Source organism: Porites lutea, chromosome 2 (genome assembly GCF_958299795.1).
Source record: "Porites lutea chromosome 2, jaPorLute2.1, whole genome shotgun sequence".
Classification (NCBI taxonomy): Eukaryota; Metazoa; Cnidaria; class Anthozoa; order Scleractinia; family Poritidae; genus Porites; species Porites lutea.
The window spans coordinates 53,088,282-53,109,398 of record NC_133202.1 but is presented as its reverse complement, the minus strand read 5'-3'; the positions used below and the strand labels follow the sequence as shown (position 1 = coordinate 53,109,398).

The 21,117-nt window shown below is 38.9% G+C and overlaps 1 protein-coding gene across 1 annotated transcript in view; it reads right to left on the bottom strand.

Annotated features, from left to right (window-relative positions):
* Positions 1 to 811: 811 nt before the first annotated feature.
* LOC140926413 (MAM and LDL-receptor class A domain-containing protein 2-like) overlaps positions 812 to 21,117 on the bottom strand; it is a 38,381-nt gene continuing 18,075 nt past the window's right edge. Inside the window, exons 12-26 of the mRNA XM_073376159.1 lie at positions 20,285 to 20,447; positions 18,566 to 18,709; positions 17,337 to 17,605; positions 16,907 to 17,049; positions 16,236 to 16,563; positions 11,980 to 12,241; positions 10,999 to 11,264; positions 9,346 to 9,508; positions 8,386 to 8,529; positions 6,196 to 6,464; positions 5,762 to 5,904; positions 4,690 to 5,017; positions 2,364 to 2,625; positions 990 to 1,255; positions 812 to 940 (exon numbers count right to left, since the gene is read on the bottom strand). Coding sequence (XP_073232260.1) covers positions 812 to 940; positions 990 to 1,255; positions 2,364 to 2,625; positions 4,690 to 5,017; positions 5,762 to 5,904; positions 6,196 to 6,464; positions 8,386 to 8,529; positions 9,346 to 9,508; positions 10,999 to 11,264; positions 11,980 to 12,241; positions 16,236 to 16,563; positions 16,907 to 17,049; positions 17,337 to 17,605; positions 18,566 to 18,709; positions 20,285 to 20,447 — 3,279 coding nt within the window. The remainder of the gene's footprint in view (positions 941 to 989; positions 1,256 to 2,363; positions 2,626 to 4,689; positions 5,018 to 5,761; positions 5,905 to 6,195; positions 6,465 to 8,385; positions 8,530 to 9,345; positions 9,509 to 10,998; positions 11,265 to 11,979; positions 12,242 to 16,235; positions 16,564 to 16,906; positions 17,050 to 17,336; positions 17,606 to 18,565; positions 18,710 to 20,284; positions 20,448 to 21,117) is intronic.

Below are 21,117 nucleotides of genomic sequence, written 5' to 3'. Positions count from 1 at the left end.
TCATAACGTGCGTGGGGAAAAAAATATGGGTGACACACTCGCGGCTCGTGTGCCACTGTTTGGTTTTTACTATCACTTGACGACATCTGTGATCTACTGTATTACACAAGGGACCCACGGAATCATGGAATCTTTTTATTAAACAAACAGATACATGTATAACGCACGGCAACTTGTTTTCTTTGTTGTGTTCAATATGACGCGGTTTTGAAAGAGGTTGAAAGACATTTTCGGATTTAGCAAGTGAAGGCCACGAAAAAAAGTTTAGCGGAAACTGTTTACAAATAAGAAAAGTGGAGAAACCGAGACAATAAGTCTTCTTGACCACTTGGAAATGCCTCATTTGGAAGAATTCTTTAAAAAATTTGCCATAGCTTGTCATCGAGACACGCAAATTTGGAAAAGTTTTCGCGATTATTCTGTTCTCGGGAAAAGGCGTTGAAAAATTTGCGGATAAACTGTATGTAAGTAAGATAAAGAAGAAAAGAAGAAGGAGGGACGAAAAGTAGCTTTTGTAACTTGTAAAGTAGCACAAATCGATCCTCGAACAGTCACGTGGTACGAGGCAGGTATATATATATATATATATATATATATGTAGCTTCTTGCTCTCTCTTCACTGTACAATACTAATAGATTCCATGTTGCCATGAGCTGGGTCTGTAATAGATCACAGAAGACGTCAATACGTGGTGAAACATCAGTGACACACTCGCCTGCAGCTCATGTACCACTTCTTTGTTTTTACCGCAATTAGACGACATCTGTGATCCAATTCAGAACAGACGCACAGCAACATGGAATCTGGTTGTTAAAAGGGACAATGATGTGAAGATCTGGTTAAAACAATGCAGGTATTCAGAGCTGCTATTATGTCCACAACGAATTCTGCGTAATCCACTCTTAATTTGATGCCATCTTTGATGTGGATACTGGATGACTAATAAAGAAAAAACAACATAGAAGACCTGAAGGCACATTGTCTTTACCTGGTACATTAAATTGCTTCTGATTGGAGTTTGCCCAAGCATCCAATTATTTCCTTTATTCCCCTTTCTCTGCCAAAGCAGAGACATTGAAAAGAAGTTACCGGTGTAAATATAGACATTCAAAGTGCCAATGGATGCTCCTTTCATATGATGCCAGAACTTCAAGCATATACCAGTGCTGTTGGTTGGATCAAATGACTGGCTGATGAGATATGCTTTGTCACCCACTTTACGTGGGGATGATGTCTCAATGAACACATAGCTGCCTGCAAAATGAAAATGGGATGGAGTAAAAATCTTACACACCAGGAGAAGGTACTAATCCAGCGGCCTCAGCTTCAGCTAAATCGGCAGTGTGAAATTTTAGCAACTAGAAGACCTCGTTAGTATCCGTCTCCTTTCTCCTCCTGATGTACCGTATTTATTGGAATAAGCGCCCAACTTCGAATTAGCGCCCACCTCGAATAAGCACCCACCCTAAAGGCAGAAAACGAATTGAAAAAGTACTAATAAGAGACTTCCAGAAGACGGAGTTTTCTTCAGAGTATTTTACAGAAACCTTGCATCTTCGCGTTTTGTTATCACCATTTATTGTTTTGTTGCAATAAACATACTACACTTGCTGAAAATGTTGAAAATTTAATAAGCGCCCACCTCGAACAAGCGCCCAGGGCGGTTAATCGAATAAATACAGTATGTAGCCATTTTCCTTCTTTTAATTCTTTTTACCGTCATTATTGATATTTCGTAACCTTTTTTTAAACTCTTGTTATGGCATATATTTTGTTTTCCGAGTTGCTTTGTTTTCTCCGGTGAAGCTGATAAAATGAAATAAGCAATGGACGAAATAGCACAGTCTCAATTATGGTGCAGCCCACAGGAGATATCTGACGTTAGAACGTGCAAAATGACAATTATAGCGTAGTGCACCAACGACGTCAAAGTGATAAAATTTGCAATTTTTGTCTGAGCTTTTTTGTCATTTTTCTCATTTTAATGACAAAAGACAGACAAACATGACATTTTAATAACAAAAGTCAGATAAAAGTGGGGAATTCGCTAATGTGAATTTCAATTTGGGTCCATAAATAATAACTGCGCGCAGCGCTATTAACGGAAAATGTTGAGCACAAAGAATTGTCATCTTAAGAGTATTTTCCTTAAAAATGTACTGCTTGGCGCAGAACATGTTGTGAACCCAGCTGAATTGCAATGTCGTACATCAAATGCCATTCACGAGAATGGAAAAAATATCTGTTGGTGAAATCTAGGGAAAATATCCAAGGAAAGTAATCCTTCTCAAATTAAATGAAAAGGATTGGTTACTACATGTAAAGCAACTGTTTTAAAAATAATTCTCATTCTATTACTTACCAGCCAATGAGCTTGTTGTGTGATCAGTGGAAGGGCCAGTGTAAGAACTTGGTGTGGAGCCACTCCCGCGAAGCCAATCAAAATCATCATTATAAGGCACATTGAGCCAAGTACACATGCCTTTCTCAAAGTTACAATCAGCTGGATGTGGGCATGCATTATCCAGTAACTCTACATCGTCTATCGCTATGTCACCACGATAACCGGACCCTCGTACTCCTTCAAATACCAGCCAATAGTCAGAACTTGATATTATTGTAACCTGCAAGAAGAGTGAGTGACATCAAGCAGTGAGAATTTTCAGTGGCGAAGAAAAATTCTGATACAATACTATTCACACTTTTAAGAGTTTTACGTACAAAACGTCTGTTTAATAGCTATTTTCCGTCAGGGCACTCACAACCCATTTACTATTGATACCGGACGTCGTTGTTTCAAATGACTAAAATTTTATGTCTGCGGGCCGTTAATTCTTTTCCACAATTTTCAAAAAACTGATCATTTGACGTTGAACCACCAACAGAATATAAACCTGCACAATCTGCGCCTAATGTCAGGGCTAGCTAGTAATAACGTAGCTAACCAAATATCGCCACTCTGAAGACATTGTAAAAATTATAATACCAATAGGTCTTGGCTACCACAAACCTACAGGATATTTTTCCTTTAGGAAAATTGCAAAAGGTGTCATTAACCGGACGGTTTTTACAGGGTTTGTCGTAGGGTTCATGGATAAGCCGGACCAGTTGTAACACATGTTGTAGCAGAGTTTACTTGGAATCAACCAAAGGAACTATCCAAAACCCACTTTTTTCACTGAGGAAGAATGTTATTCCCCTTCATAACTATAAGTTGTCTTTCAAGAAAAATGTGCCGCCTAAGTGGTAAACCAGGATCCCTGAAACAAAATTTAGAGAAAAAGAAAAAGGTTGGAGAATCCATGGGCAAGCAGACTCTAAGGCGTAGAACGGCAACTATCATTAGTTCTCATTTTGTTTGCTGCCGGATTAGTTTTCCCCACCAGGATTTTTGTATTCCGAAATAAGTTTTTGAACAACAGAATGATATTTATGAGCAGCCATGTTAAATTTAATTCCTTGTCTCAGGAAAACAGTAGAGGTCGTGCTAATTCTATAAACTTGTTTCTTTAATGGTGTAAGCCGCTGTTAGATCCGACCGAGTACGGGCTCATTGTTACGATACACAAACATGGCCGTATTTACAGTAAACAAGGAACCGCTGAACGAATATGCTGTCAATTATTTTGAAACGTGTTCAAAATGCAAGAAATTATCTCTCGAACGAGAGGCTTTGCATGAAACTCGGACGATTTTTCGCGGACATATTGAAAAGCAAATATCAGGAAATTTTTTTCGCCATCGAGTCCATACTCAAATTTACGTTGTTTTCAAAGTCAAAAACCGAAAGAAATTTCCATCGGGAAGTGCAAAATGTAGCTGGACCTGAAAGTCAAGCCTCTTTAACTTGCGGAACCGATGCAAAGTGGTTATACCCGACGAATTTGGACGCGAACTTGAGCACTTTAACTGGGCTATGTTTCGGCGTTTTATCGCCGACAGCCATACAATTCCTTTACAGTCAATTTGCAAATCTCTTTACCTTAAAACCGAAACCGATAAAACTTGCAAGGTACGTATAAATGCAGATTCATTTAGTTTAACAAAGGTACTAATGGAATTGATGCGAAGTAGGCGAACTCTTATATATGCCTCTAGGACAATTTTTTTTCGATTTTCGATCTTTTCTCAGTGTCGCCTCTCACTGAGAATGTCGATTTGAAATTTCTGGCGATGTTAAGGCTTTGAATCTTCATTTTGAAATTCAAAGGATTTCAGGTACTTTCAAGAAATATGGCATGCATCAACGATGAACACCTTACCCTGCAATAGTTAAAAAGCAAGAATAAACCAGCCATGAACCACCCTAATATGGCAACCCTAAAACACCCAAATGTTTTGGACCTTTTACTTGTCGAAGAACACCGGTTCCGCCAAACGAATGCTTTCTTGATTACTGATCTGATAATATTCATATAATTGTCCCTCTGAGCAGAGTAAAACTGTTTATAGCAACAACGATACCTATCTGTTAAAAACGTCTTTCACGTTTTAATTGTGTTATAGATGTCTTTGACTGTCGGGGAAAAAAATGAACTTCTTTCGTTGTTGGTATTCTTTTACAGAAACCACTGTTTACCATTTTAATATTGGTATGCTTTGCTCTTATAATGGAAGTAAGCACCTCTATGAGAAATTAATCATTTTTGTTGGTGTCTATAACTTTCATCAAACATTTCTTTGCGTACCTGAGCAATCCACCAGCGATTTCCATTATCGCCTGATTTAGACCACATCAAAATATATGTAGGTTTTCCTCCAACCATGCGCTTTATTTGAACATTTAGAGTCCCTGTGTGGCTTCCATACATGTGATACCAGAACTGAAGGCATTTTCCTCTTGTTGATGAATATTTGGGGCTCATCAGCATTGCCTTGTCTCCTGGCCTTCTTGGAGAAGAGGTTTCAATGTACATGTAATAACCTTTCGCTGTTCCGTAGCTGTGATCATTTGCGGGACCAGTGCCAGAACTTGATGTCGAGCCACTCTGGCGTGTCCAATCAAAGTCATCAGCACTAAAACATTACCAAGAAAAGGATACCAGGTTTAAAAGGAAAGTAAGAAATTCAGCCATAACTGAAAAAAGTCAAATTCCCGTAAACAGACACTGGCCCTTAAAACACGGACCAAAACTAAGACACTTCCTGCCTTTTTAGTCGTTTTTTGCTTATAATTTTGTTTGATGGCCTTTCAAAGCATCCCAGCTACTCCTGTGATCAGTCTAGATAACATTTCTGCTTATTTTTGGAAACATTTTAGCTTTTGTATCAACAACTACTAGTTCGGAGCTTGCATATGATATATGAAATAAATCATATATGAACTGCGGAAATGAAATGAAAATGAAGAAATGATCGTCGCAGTGAACGCAATTTATGCAATTGCGTAAAGAAGCCTGAAAAAAATCCAGGAGTTCAACGGGGTTTGAACCCCTGACCTCGTTATTACCGGTGGGATGCTCTACCAACTGAGCTATGAAGCCGCTGACATTGGGAGCAGGTCAAATTTCTTTCACGGGAACATATGAACCCACAATTGACCTGCTCCCAACGTCAGTGGCTTCATAGCTCAGTTGGCAGGGCATCGCCCCGGTAATCGCGAGTCACGGGTTCAAACCCCGTTGAAGTCCTGGACTTTTTTCAGGCTTCTTTACGCAATTGCATAAATTGCGTTCACTGCGACGATCATTTCCTCATTTTCATTAAATAATACTGTTAAACAGTACCTCAGGCTAGCACAAACAACATTTATCAATTTACCTCTTTTCATTTGTCCATCCGCACATTTGAACATCTTCAAATGAGCAACCTTTCACAGGTAGGCAGAAATCATTTTTAATAACGATGTCATCAATTGCTATATCACCTCGAAAGCTCCTACCACGAACTCCTTCAAATACAACCTGAAGGGAAAGTAAACAGTATTCTTTAAGAAAGCTTCGATTTTTCCACAACAGCGTGTAAGGTCATGTGACATCTAACAACTAATTTGTTTCCTACTCAAAGCCTGAGAACGCGCAACGGAAGAAAATCTCTGACTTCAGAGGGTAACAGTGAGGTGACGGTGACGATAGTCCACTGTCAAAGTCACCTGGTCAACCATGGCAATTCCGTGTAAATGATTTGTTTCAATTAAGAACTTGTCAAGATTTCTTTTTTGTTGATTTTTTCTTGCAAAAAATTGCATGTTTTACCTGAAAATGAGTGCTGCTATTAACTGTGACTACCGCCTGAATCCACTTATCCCCATGCGTCCCAGCCTTTGACCATAGCAGGGTGTCATGAGAACCATTCCTTAGATACACACTAAGAGTACTGATGTGTGCACCATACATGTGATACCAAAACGACAAACACTTTCCACTGTGAGCAGTTGTGCCGGGGACAATTGAACTTATAAGCTTCGCTGTGTCATTTAGCTTTCTTGGGAAAGATGACTCAATGTATATGTACGATCCATTTGCTGAAAGTGTACAACAGAATGTTGTTAGAGCTTTAAAGTTAATCAAACACTGTTACACAGTTTTGTTATCATGGTCGTTTTTCACTCTGATCAGGTGCTGTCGTTTCTTTAAGTTGAAAGCGTGGACAACACCCGGAGTAGTCAATCGATGAAGATCGGTGTCGATTTGTAAATCGATAAAAATCGGTAAATCTGATTTGATTGATATCGATTTTATCGACCAATCGGTAGAAATCGATGACACACTCGGTTCGTTTATCGATTTATCTAGATTTTACCCATTCCATCGATTTTTATCGGAAGATACATCATTCTGTTCTTCTGTTCATCCAAAAATAGAAAACTGATTTCATGCAAACAGCGAATTTGTTGACAATTGAGTTGCAATTGAGAGTCGAAGGATCAAACAATTTAATATCACTTTTTTAAAAAAATCCTTTTTTAAAAAACCTCATCTTTTCTTTAAAACCCGCTTTAAGGTCTTCTTCGGATGGCCGACTTTGGCCAGGTTTTTTTTATTTTTCCCAGTTTTTCATGATTTAGATCTGCCGCCCTTTCAAAATAACCTCAGGTCACCATGTAGGTACTTCCCGGAGAAGCCAATAGATAAAAATTGAAATCGATAAAAATCGTTAGCGATCAAATGATTTTATTGATTGTTAACGGAAAACGGTGAAAAGGTATCCAGATAAATCATTTAGTCTGAATTCCGGGCATCCCTTCAACTCTAGAGGATGTCTGAAATTCAGGCTTGGAAATCGTTTATCTAAGGTTGTATTTCTCGTGGTACTTGCCTACGAGAACTGTGAATGTAATTAAGTCGAACAGTTTCTGCCATTGTGTTCAAAAGCGTCACGGTTTTAGAGAGAATCTTGTGTCTGTAATAATTTCCACATTTCTTCTTTTCATGTTTGTTGATCAGTTGTTACTCGTGGATGTGTTTTCTTAGCTGTACTATTTAACTGATGCCAAAAAACAAAACAACAATGTCGGACTTACCGTTATAAATCGTTAAAATCATGAAAAATCGATAATATCGATTTGACACAGCAATTTAGTTTATCGATTTTCATCGATTTCCGTTATCAATCGATAAAAATCACTTGGTTGCTATCGATTTTTATCGATACCGATTTTTATCGATTGACTACTCCGGGACAACAACACAAAATATATAATATAAACGTGACAGACTGTTATAGCAAAAATACGGTGCTAAGAAATAGGTTCTTATTTTAACTATCAAGAATTAATTAACCTGACTTGAATTAAGCTCTTTAACTTCACTGTAGAAAGAAGTATGTGTGATTTCATGGAAGAAGAAGAAGTAAAGTTTTCAAGTCCGTATTTTCTCTAACAATCTAAACATGGACAACAATAAAACCTTGAGTAATATTGTGCCTTTCACACGATTGAAACAACTTTGGGAGCCAACTACTTTTGAATCCTTACCCTGACTACAGCCCCATGAAGAACAATCTTTGAGTATGGAAGAAAGAGATCAGAAAACTAGCTAGTCACTTTACATTAAAGGAAAACGCATTAATAAGGGGCTATATTGTACTCATGTATCTTTTTACAAATACAAATAATTTTACTCACAAATGTAGCACAAGAGAAGAGTGAAAGGTATCAAGATTTTTAAAACCTTTGAGAAGGATTGCTACAAGAGGTCAGGGTACACAGCAAATGAAACATGACTTAGAGATCTCTGGAAATTGCACACCCGCAAACAGTTGTTTCTAACATTTCTTCAGCCGTTTTCTCTAAGTTTTTCTTTGTTTTTAGGTGGAAACTTCTCTATTAAAAGGTGACTTTAGAGAGGGAAACAAAAGGCAATGTCTGTTGGGCAAAAAAGTGTTGCCTTCTTTTATTGCCTAGTAAGGTATATAAAGTAAATGCAAGGAAAACAATCACTTACCAGTGCCTGTTGTGTGGTCCACAGAAGGTCCAGTTGAGGATGAAGGTGTTGAGCCCGATGTCCGAGTCCAATCAAACTGATCGGTGTTGTCTTGAGTCCAGCTACAGAGGTTTCTTTCGAAGTTGCAGTTAAAACCCACAATTGCTACAGAGAAAAGTATTTTATCTTCATGAAATGTAATCATCCAGGAAGATACTGAATAGGCCGAAAAGCTGATCATCTGTTACATTTTAGAGCATTTTAAATTTTGCTGAAATTAGTCATTACATAATTGCATCTGACAAGTAATCAGTTATATATTGTTGGCATGTAAAAATATCCCATGGTATAAATTTAAGAATTGGATTGGTGATGTCAGCTTCAAGTAGTGCAAGTAGAGGCCTTCCAAGACATGTCGTTAAGACTGTGGGTTGCTTGTCTTGTGAGGCATGCTTGCTATACGTGCGTTCTTCGGTGGAGAACATCCCTTGCGCCGTAGCTAAAAAAATGTCTACCTGGTATGTCTGTTACTGATTTAACCTACACTTCATTGGGTGCCTTCGCATTTATTTTTGTTTTTTGTTTTTCGTGACTGTAGTCTATCCCAGCAACGAGTGCCTCTACTCTGGATGCCCTGGACTGTTTATCAGTGGTTTCCCTGGATTTTCCAGTTTTCCTCATCTTGCAGCACGCTGTTAATAGTGGAGTGTACCCATATGTCTACTTATGTGGCAGCTGTTAAAATTAGTTCTATGTATGGTAAAGTTCTCTTTCATTAAAAAATAAATAAATAAAAGACGGATGAATATGGCAAATTGTTTTAACAACATTCAATAAATAGAAATAGAAATAAAGCGCACTTAGACGTTTTTCAAACAATATTTCGGCTGGTCAGACCAGCCTTCTTTCTCTTTCTTTTTAGAAAATATCCAAAACATTATCATGTCGTCGACATAAGTAAAACAGATAAGCATCACTTACCAATAGTAGTTGGAGTTGAAGTAGTAGGAGCTGCAGTTGTCATTCCAGGTGGTAGAGCATCATACGGTTGAAGAGTGCAACTGCCTGCACCAACAGTAAACGAAATGTCATCCAGGGCAATGTCCCCAGTGTAGCTATTTCCACGAATTCCTTCAAAGACAACCTGTTTAAAACCAAACACATCTATAAACAGAAATTAATACATAGAGTGTCTTGCTCTAGGGCCTTGTTTGCGTGATGGAATCGAAGAAAAGGGTAGTATCATGTCCCAGCTCATTGAGGCAATATCGGAAAGAGTTCTTGACGATTTGAAAATGCCTAAAGTGGACAAAATTTCATAAACGGTTCCAATCGTATATCATCGCTACGAGACTTGCATTGTCGAAAATGGTTTTGCGATTACTTGCAGCAAGTAGAGGTCTCCAAAAACTTTTGAAAGAAACTGTCTACAAGTAAGAAAAAGAAGGCGAAAATATTTGAGAAGAGTGTTTGTTACTTGGAAATGCCTAAACTAGAAAAAACTTTTCCAACAGTCAAGCCGCGCGAAGCTAGCACGTCGTTTTTTCCTTTCTGTTCATTGTATAAAATGAATAGATTCCATGTTGCCGTGGCCTGGGTCTAGTCATTATAGATCACAGAGGACGTCATAACGTGCGTGGTGAAAACATCATCAGTGACACTCTCGCGGCTCGTTTACTATTATTTTGTTTTTACCATCATCTGACGTCATCTGTGATCTACTGTTAGTATTACACAAGAGACGCACGGAATCATGGAATCTTTTTTTTAAACAGATACATGGATAACGTCAGGGCAACTTGTTTTCTTTGTTGGGTAAAAATATGACGAGGTTTTGAAAGAGTTTGCAAGATATTTTCGGATTTAGCAAGTGAAGGCCACCAAAAAACGTTTAGCAGAAGCTGTTTACAAATTAAAAAAGCGGAGAAACGGAGACAAAAAGAATTCTTGACGACTTGAAAATGCCTAAACTGGGAGAATTCTGTACAAAATTAGCCATAGCGCGTAATCGTAACACGCAGTTTTGAAAATGTTTTCGCGATTATTCTGCTTTAAGAAAGGGAAGGCTTTGAAAAACCTTCCAGATAAACTGTTTACAAGTAAGTTAAAGAGGAAAAGAAGCAGGAACGAAAGGTAGCGTTTGTAACTTGGAAAATGCGTAAACTAGTACAAATCGATCCTCTAACAGTCAAGTGGTACAAGGCAAGTATACATGCACATGTAGCTTTTCGTCTCTCTTCATTAAAAAAAAACAACAAACAAACAAACAAAAGATCCCATGTTGCCATGAGGCTGGTCAGCAATGCATCACAGAAGAAGTCAAAACGTGGTGAAAACATCAGTGACACACTCGCCTGCGGCTCATCTGCCACTTCTTTGTTTTCACCACAATTAGACGTCATCTGTGATCTAATACAGAACAGACGCACAGCAACATGGAATCTATTTGTTACAAGGGAAAATACTGTGAAGATCAATAATTTGAAGATCAATTAAGGTAATCAGAGCTATTACTATGTTTACGTCCACAACGAGTTTTGCGTAATTCAATCTTAGCTTGATGCCACTTTTGGTATGTATACTGGATAACTAATAAACGAAAAACAGCAGAGACAACCTGCATATTGTCTTTACCTGGTACTTTAAACTGCTTCTGATTGGAGTTTGCCCAAGCATCCAATTATTTCCTTTATTCCCCATTCTCTGCCAAAGCAGAGACATTGAAGAGAAGTTACCGGTGTAAATGTAGACATTCAAAGTGCCAATGGATGCTCCTTTCATATGATGCCAGAACTTCAAGCATATACCAGTGCTGTTGGTTGGATCAAATGGCTGGCTGATGAGATACGCTTTGTCACCCACTTTACGTGGGGATGACGTCTCAATGAACACATAGCTGCCTGCAAAATGAAAATGGGATGGATTAAAAACCATACACACAAGGAGAAGGTACTAATCCAGTGGCCTCAGCTTCAGCTAAATCGGCGGTGTTTAGCTGTGTTTAATTTTAACAGCTATAAGACCTCGTTAGTATCCGTCTGCTTTCTCCTTCTGATGTATGTAATTATTTTCGTTCTTTTTACGGTATTGATATTTCGTAACTTTTTTAACTCTTGTTATGGCATATATTTTGTTTCCGAGTTGCTTTGTTTTCTCCAGTGAAGCTGATATAGTGAAATAATCAATGGATGAAAACACGCGGTCTCACTTACAGTGCAACCCAAGGGACACAGCTGACATTAAAGCATTGAAAACAACAACTGCCGGAAAATGAAAATGTTAAACACAAAGAAATGTCATCTTAGGAGTATTTGCCTTACAGCCAAAACTTGTCTAGCGTACCCCCCAAGATTCTATTAATGAATTGATTATTTGAAAAATAAATCCGTTAATCGGCTCCGTTACTAGTGTCAAATTCAAATCGGAATTCTTGCATGCTTAATGAGCAGTGAATAATTTAGGAGAGCTTGTCTGTATTTGGTCAGATTGAAAATCTTTGAATGAATTAAAATTCTAAGAAGCCAAAGAAAGTAATCCTTCTCAGATTAAATGACAAAGATTGCTTACTACATGTAGAGCAACTGTTTTAAGAATAATTCTCACTCTATTACTTACCACCAAATGAGTTTGTTGTGTGATCGGTGGAAGGGCCAGTATAAGAACTTGGTGTAGAGCCACTCCCGCGAAGCCAGTCAAAATCATCATTATTGGGCTCATTGAGCCAAGTACACATGCCTGCCTCGAAGTTACAACCACCTGGAGGTGGGCATGCATTATCCAGTAACTCTACATCGTCTATCGCTATGTCACCACGATAACCAGACCCTCGTATTCCTTCAAATACCAGCCAGTAGTCAGAACTTGATGTTATTGTGACCTGCAAGAAGAGTGAGTGACATCAAGCAGCGAGAATTAGTGTCGAAGAAGAAACTTTGATATAACAATATTCATCCCTTTAAGAGTTTAGCGTAAAAAAAAATGTCTGATCAATAATAGTATTTTCTGGCCAGGGCACTCACAACCCATTTACTATTAATACCAGGCGTTGTTTGAAATGGCTAAAATTTTATGTTGCCTGCTGGAGGGCGGTTAATTCCCTAACACAATTTCCAGAAAAAAAGAACGATCACGTGCTGGCAACAAATGATTGGTTGTTGCTGGGAGACGTTGAACCACCGACGAATAGAATGTAAACCTGCACGATCTGCGCCTGATGTCAGGGCTAGCTAGTAATTTAATAACTTAGCTAACAGAATATCGCCACCCTTTACTGAAAATTGTAAACATTATTGCACGCCAATACCTATGGGGTCTTGGCTACCACAAGGCTACGGGATTTTCTTCCAATAAAAGAAATCGTGAAGAGTGCCTTTACCTGGAGGATTTTTACAAGTTTTGTCGTAGGATTCATGGTTTTGCCTCACCAGTTGAAATACATTGTAGCATAGTTCACTTGGAATCAACCAAATCCGATCTTTGTCCCTACCAAACCCACTTTTTTCAGGAAGACGTTTTTCCCTTTCATAACTATAAGTTGTATTTGCAAAAATATGTGCCGCCTAAGTAGTATACCAGGATCCCCGAAACAAAATTTAGAGAAAAAAAAGGGTTGGAGAATCCAAGCAGTGGAACGCCAACTGTCATTGGTTCTCATTTTGTTTGCCGCCGGATTAACTTTCCCACAAGCAGGATTTTTGCATTCCGTGATACGTTTTTGAACAACAGAATGATATTTCTGGGCAGCCACGATAGTTTAATTCCTTGTCTCCAAAAAGCAGTAGAACCAGGGCCAGTGAGTTACAAATAAGTCTTTGTCTACAATGTCCTTTGAGGAGATGGTTAAAAATTTTGCTCCAAAATAAAATCGGTTGAAACGAGTGCTACAGTGAGAGCCCAATGTACCAAGCCTGACTTGTTCAGGCGAACCGAAGGCGATACTTTCAATTCAGAAGCCATTTCACACTACAACTCAGTATTCATGCTTTTTGGCGACCAAGTATTCAAGGACATTATATAGTGAGGTATGGGCTTGTACAGGTAACTTTTAGGGCGTAGCAATTTTTTGGCCGAGCGGAGTGTTAAGTGCATGTCACATTAAATCGTGCCGTAAGGCGAAGAAATGAACAAGGAAGCCTTGAACTGAACACACGACAAAACGTTTTAAGCATTCTTTGGCGAGTTCTGCCATGGTACTTTAAGTGATTGTCTTATTCATGAGGATGTTAAAATCATGAAAAAGTAGAAATTAAAACTACAGGAACAGCATCAATCCCCTCCCTTTCCTGGGATTTTAGGAGAGGTCAACCCCTGGCAAGAGCGAACCGTCGTAAACAAACAAAAGCCATACCGTTTTTGATGAATTCAGGGGTTTTACGCTCTAATCAAACACCCCATACTTTTAACTTTTGGGTACGTTAGTAGTTAAAAATTATGAAAAGCCAATAGACAGACCTTGTTCAGTCATTGGTATTTATACTATGGAGAGTGCTGCAAGTCGTCTGTGCGGAGATTCTGCACCGACCTTTTCTTTAAGTGACATTTGTAAGAGGATAGATGTTAAGCTGCATGTTGTGGTAGTGAAGTGCACATAGAATTAAGAAATGAAACAGACAACCACGATGAAAAAAAACGCACAAAAAGAAGACCTACAATTAGATGAACCATCTGTCAGAGAAACTGTATTATTAACCCGGACCGCCCATCGGAATTAGCGGGTGTGAACAAATTGTATCGTGCCGCACGTCGTTATGGTGTAGAACGCTCCTAAGTACTCCGTTGGCTCAACCAACAACAAGGTTATAAGGGGAGACAGGGGCTACCTGATACCATTTACATCACGTATCAATCACGTCAAATTGCATTTTCGACGCCGTGCAATTCTTTAACATGCTGTTGCCTACGAACCACGAATTTTACGCTATCATCAGCAAGTCATACCCTTTATACAATGAAGCGATGGATTGTCTATGGGGGAACGCATCCTTATGGTCAAGGGGGTAATGGCGTAGGTGGCATGTTCCGCTCACTGTTTCGCACAGCATCACCTTTTTCTAAAGAAAACAGCGAACAAAGTGGGGAAGCGAATGCTCAATACCAGATTGGAAACAGGAATGTAAATTGTGCAAGCTCTAAAAAAAGCAGCCAATTCGAGGTCGTCCTGTCCCGCCTAAAAAGTTTCCCGCGTGCCGAAAACAGATTTTGCGGGGCATTCCGTCACCGATGGGAACTCACTTACGCCCTTCTTCTCGTTATAGCTTCAAAAATATCCTTGCCACAAGTACACACAAACGAAGTAGACACCCAAATAAACAAGTTTTGCAATAGTTCTATATTCGGATGCGAAAGCGAGATAATACAATTTTATCGCTAGTCGACGCTTTAGAGTAACGGCCTTTCGCATCGGTGTATCCGGACGAGCAATATCTTCGCAAAATCTCCTGCAAAATATATTCAAAAGTTCCACGGGTTTTTCTGAAGTTTTATATTACTACCATAAGTAAATCTTGCTTCAACCATGTCAAACCGTGCAAAAGAGAGAGGATGTGTCCAAAGGTCTCTCAGTCACGGAGGAGCTCAAAAAAGCCTGCAAAAAGCCGTATTGTCGGCGTTTAAGTACCTTAAAAAAATGTTTAGATGGTGACCTTGTTTCGTTTCCTTCGTTTCGTTTTCTTCTTCGTGAGCTTAAAACCCATAAAATTGCTTTTTGTATTCGTGTATCCGCTATTTTTTTTACTACTACGACTTCAATGTTTTGTACAACCCGCGAAAAATTATTCTGATCCTTTGCTGATCGCCTAGTGCGGGTGACGTTTGGCCTGAATTTTATGTCAAGGCCTCGGGAACTGCTGTAAAAATGCCTGATGGCTCAATATTTTAAGAGTGCCTTTCCTTTCAGGGGTACCTTCCCGAAATAAACATTGAAACAAATCGAACTCATTTTTGTCGTGTAAATGACGCAGGCCGTGCCCTAGATTTATGGCCCGCGTGCCAAAATTTAGGGGTGACGACCCCAAAATGATTGTCGTATAAATGGGGCTTAACTCACACATTAACACGAATTTACACGCACCACGCTCGTTTCTTGATCGCTTGACATCCCTCCAAACGCGATCCCACGAACCGACTCCGTCGGGTGCAATTGACCCTCAGCCCACTCACCCTTGGGTGCACACTCTGCTCGGTCAAAAACGTTTCACGCCCTAAAAGTTACCTGTATGAGCCCATACCCCCCTACCGACATTTCAAGGAATTCCAATTTCAAGGACACAATTCAAGGACTCGAGGCTGTGCAAAATCGAGGCAATGATATTCTCGTTAGATTCTGTTTTAAGATTTTGTGCTGCAATAATTTTGCCAGCACAAAGAACTTCAAGGAGGTTCTAGCACCAACTGCAGTTTATAGGAATTTGAAGCCTTTGAATCTTTCTTTTGAAATAATAATGAAATGTGGCATGGGAAACCTGACAAGTTCATCAATGATGACGACCTTACCCTAAAATGGTTAAAGAGCAAACTAAAACAACCCAACCCAGTTTTATAACCTGTTTCTGGTCGTAGAACAAGGTTCCCCAATACGAGTGCTTTCTTGATTACTGATCTAATAATATTCATGTAATTTTCCTTCTGAGCAGAGTAAGACATGTTTATAGCCACAACAATACCTATTTCTCACTAATGCATTTCATATTTTAATTGTGTTATAGATAGTGTCTTTGACTGTTGAAAGAAAAAGTGAACTTCTTCCCGTTTCTAGGTTTCTTTTTCAGAAACAACTGCTATTTTAATTGCGCTTATGATGGAAGTACGCACCTCTGTGACCAAAATAATTCCTGTAGTTGTCTTTAACTTTCATTAAAAATTTCTTTGTGTACCTGAGCAATCCACCAGCGATTTCCATTATGGCCTGATTTAGACCACATCAAAATGTATGTAGGTTTTCCTCGAACCATGCGCTTTATCTTAACATTTAGGGTCCCTATGTGGCTTCCATACATGTGGTACCAGAACTGAAGGCATTTTCCTCTTGTTGATGAATATTTTGGGCTCGATAGCATTGCCTTGTCTCCTGGCCTTCTTGGAGAAGAGGTTTCAATATACATGTAATAACCTTTCGCTGTTCCATAGGTGTGATCATTTGTAGGGCCAGTGCCGGAACTTGATGTCGAGCCACTCTGGCGTGTCCAATCAAATTCGTCAGCACTAAAACATTATCAGGAAATTAAAAGGACACCAGGTTTGAAACCAAAGTATAATTGAAAAAAAAAAAAAAACCGTCAAATTTCCCTAAACGGACACCTCTATAAGATGGACCAAAAGCAAGTCAGTTCCTGCTATTTTAGTGGTTTTCTTTTAATGGTGTTGTTTGCTGGCATTTCAAATTAGAAAATACAAAGGTTCCCAGCTTCTCCTTTGATTAGCTTTGTTAACGTTTCTACTCAGTTTTGCTATCAAATTTTTATTTTATAGCAAAACTATTGGTTCGGGGCTTAAATAATACTCTTAAACAATACCGCAGGCTAACAAACAACGTAAATCAATTTACCTCTTTTCATTTGTCCATCCGCACATTTGAACATCTTCAAATGAGCAAGCTTTCAAGGCTGGGCAGAAACCATTTTTAATAACGATGTCATCGATTGCTATATCACCTCGAAAGTTCGAACCACGAACTCCCTCAAATACAACCTGAACAGAAAATAAACAGTAATTTTTAAGAAAGCTTCAGTTCTTCCACTACAACGCGTGAGGTAAACTAATCTGTTTCCCCCCGAAAGCCTGATAACGCGAAAGAAAAAAAAATCTGTGAAAATCTGTGACGTCAGGGGGTGACGGTTAGTGGACGGTGACTGAATTGTACAGGCATATTATGACTCCTCTTTCTCTGTTTCCATGGCCTATTTGTTGACACTGCAAGTCCGTGTAAATGACTTTTTTTTCGAATTTTTTTTCTGGCCAAAAATTGCAAGTCTTACCTGAAAACGAGTCCTGCTATTGACTGTGACTACTGCCTGAAGCCACTTGTCTCCATGCGTTCCTGCCTTTGACCACAGAAGGGTGTCATGAGAACCACTTCTTAAATAGACACTAAGAGTACTGATGTGTGTTCCATACATGTGGTACCAAAACGACAAACACTTTCCACCATAAGCAGTTGTGCCGGGGACAATTGAACTTATAAGCTTCGCTGTGTCATTTGGCTTTCTTGGGAAAGATGACTCTATGTATATGTACCATCCACTTGCTGAAAGTGTACAACAGAATGTAGTTAGAGCTTTAAACTTGATAATGAACCGTCAAACTAGTTTGTTAACATTGTGGTATTCCACTCTGATCAGGTGGTGACGTTTCTTAAGATCGCAAAAGATCGCGTTTCGTAGATCGCAAAAATAATATAAATGTGACAGACTGTTATAGCGAAGATAGTTCAGTTAAAATATAGTGCTAAACAAAAGGGGTTTTGAAATATTCTTCATGAATTTGACAGTCCTGGATCAAATGCTCTCCCAGGACTTGAATTAAGCCCTTGAACGTCCCTTATTTTCAAGTCCCCATTTTCCCCAACAAATGAAACTTTGACAAAAATAAAGCAACAAGTATTGTTCTTTTCACACGATTGAAACAACTTTGAGGGCCAAGTACTTTTGAAACCTTACCCTGAGCACAGCCCCATGCAGAATCAACTTTGAGTATGGGTGGGATAAAGTAGGAAAAAAGTAACTTCACATTAGAGTAAATGGCATCAATAAAGGTGTATTGTACTCACTGATAAATCACTATCCAGTGGAGAAGTATTAGGAAAACCAATTGCATTATCCATTGCATACAGGGCAATATCTTTTTTACGACATGAGAAGAGCGAAAGGCAATAAGTTCTTTATTTAAACCTTTAACAAGCATTGTTCAAGGGGTCAAGGCACACAGCAAATAAATCATAACTTAGAGATCTCTATAATGAACACCTCCCTGATCGGCACCTAGAGTTGTTACTAACATTTCTGCTAGCTGTTTTCTTTTGCTTTCTTCCAAGTGGATACATGGCATTTAAAAGATAAAATTTAAGTTAGATTCAGTGCTCATTTTAAAGAGGGAGACAGGAGTGAAATAGTTCAGTCAATTTTTTATCTATTAGGTAGAATCACTACCTAAAATGGTAAAGTACCGATCCATGTATAAAGTAAATGCACTCAAAATAATCACTTACCAGTGCCTTTTGTGTGGTCCACAGAAGGTCCAGTTAAGGATGAAGGTGTTGAGCCCGATGTCCGAGTCCAGTCAAACTGATCGGTGTTATCTTGAGTCCAACTACAGAGGCTGCTTTCGAAGGTGCAGTTAAAACCCACACTTGCTGCAAAAAAAAATTTTCTCTTCATAAATTGTCTAGCATTATGTTATTTAATCTTCTAGAAAGATACCAACAGAAAACGCAGAAAATCTGCATAGCTGATTAGTTTTAGTCCATGTTAATGCTCCTGATTTTTAATATCCATCAACAAACAATAAATGTACTACTTTAAGTGCTTTTATTATGATATGATAGAAAAACGGAAGTAATGCACTGAAGTATAATTCAAATCGAGGAGGACCAGTCTTCCTTTGCGGTCAGCACTAATTACAGCTGTGCATGTGCCAGGACTCCAGTTACTCGTCCTGCCAAAGTCCGTTGCAGCCTTTGGTGTGACAGTGTTGTGTTGAACTTGAAGCTCTTTTAAGCCATCCTCTCTCGTTCAGCGTTAAACACTAGTGTTCTCATTTTCTACTTCAAATGTCTCACAGTTTCAGTTGGTCTGTTAGACTAACAACAGTTCACCCTGTATGTTGGATCCTAGTCAGCTGTCTTTCCCGGCTTCTTCCTATTTGGATGCTGGTAGAACGTCATTGACTCTACCTGTTATCGCAACTACCTCGCCTTCCTTTGTAATATCTGAGCAGAAACTTGTTTTCGCTTTGTCTTAAGCCTTAGGCAGCGCGTTGTCGTGAATCCAGGCGGCAACGTTGGAGTGTCTTTCATAAACGTCATGTGCATGCTTGTTGACGGGAACTTGGGTTATCGACAAAATGATTTCACCTTCGAGAATCTGCCACTTCCATACATAGCAAGTTAATCTTTTGGTAATTTTACAACAAGAAGTGGTGGACTGGTCGGTTATGTACCCACACCATTACAATGCCCTGAACAAGCTTGTTTTTCAAAGCCCAATTTCCAGCTCGAAAACAGTCAACCAGTGCAGCCAATTTACTGCTGTTCCTGGAATGTCGGCACATGGCGCTAGTCCTTTGATCAATGGCGCCTCAAAATTGAAAAACTTCTAAATCGTTCAAGCTAGGACCACCACATTTAGCGACTTTTCCTAAAATTTGTCTCGGCACATTTTAAAGTCACCGTGACGTGTACGTCAATATTGATGTTACCATGACGACCGAAATTTGACAGCCACGTTTTTCAAAATTTGCATTTTCTCTTCAAGATAGGTTTTATTTCTTTCTTTACTGATTGAACTATTCTATGAAACTTAATTTGGTATTATTTTATCAAACTTATTGTAACTTTTAATGAAATCCAGGCTTTTTAATGACTAGTTTGAGAAAGAAAAAAAAAAGACTTTAGTATTACCACATGACAGTTGCAGCAAGCTGTTAATAGTGGAGTGTACCCATATGTCTACTTATGTGGCAGTTGTTAAAATTAGTTCTATGTATGGTAAAGTTTTCTTCCATTAAAAAATAAATAAATAAAAGACGGATAAATATGGCAAATTGTTTTAACAACATTCAATAAATAGAAATAGAAATAAAGCGCACTTAGACGTTTTTCAAACAATATTTCGGCTGGCCAGACCAGCCTTCTTTCTCTTTCTTTTTAGAAAATATCCAAAACATTATCATGTCGTCGACATAAGTAAAACAGTTAAGCATCACCTACAAATAGTAGTTGGAGTTGAAGTAGTAGGAGCTGCAGTTGTCATTCCAGGTGGTAGAGCATCATACGGTTGAAGAGTGCAACTGCCCGCACCAACAGTAAACGAAATGTCATCCAGGGCAATGTCCCCAGTGTAGCTATTTCCACGAATTCCTTCAAAGACAACCTGTTTAAAACCAAACACAACTATAAACTGAAATTAATACATACAGTGTCTTGCTCTAGGGCCTTGTTTGCGTGATGGAATCGAAGAAAAGGGTAGTATCATGTCCCAGCTCATTGAGGCAATATCGGAAAGAGTTCTTGACGATTTGAAAATGCCTAAAGTGGACAAAATTTCATAAACGGTTCCAATCGTATATCATCGCTACGAGACTTGCGTTGTCGAAAATGGTTTTGCGATTACTTTCAGCAAGTAGAGGTCTCCAAAAACTTTTGAAAGAAACTGTCTACAAGTAAGAAAAAGAAGGCGAAAATATTTGAGAAGAGTGTTTGTTACTTGGAAATGCCTAAACTAGAAAAAACTTTTCCAACAGTCTAGCCGTGCGAAGCTAGCACGTCGTTTTTTCCTTTCTGTTCATTGTATAAAACGAATAGATTCCATGTTGCCGTGGCCTGGGTCTAGTCATTATAGATCACAGAGGACGTCATAACGTGCGTGGTGAAAACATCATCAGTGACACTCTCGCGGCTCGTTTACTATTATTTTGTTTTTACCATCATTTGACGTCATCTGTGATCTACTGTTAGTATTACACAAGAGACGCACGGAATCATGGAATCTTTTTTTTAAACAGATACATGGATAACGTCAGGGCAACTTGTTTTCTTTGTTG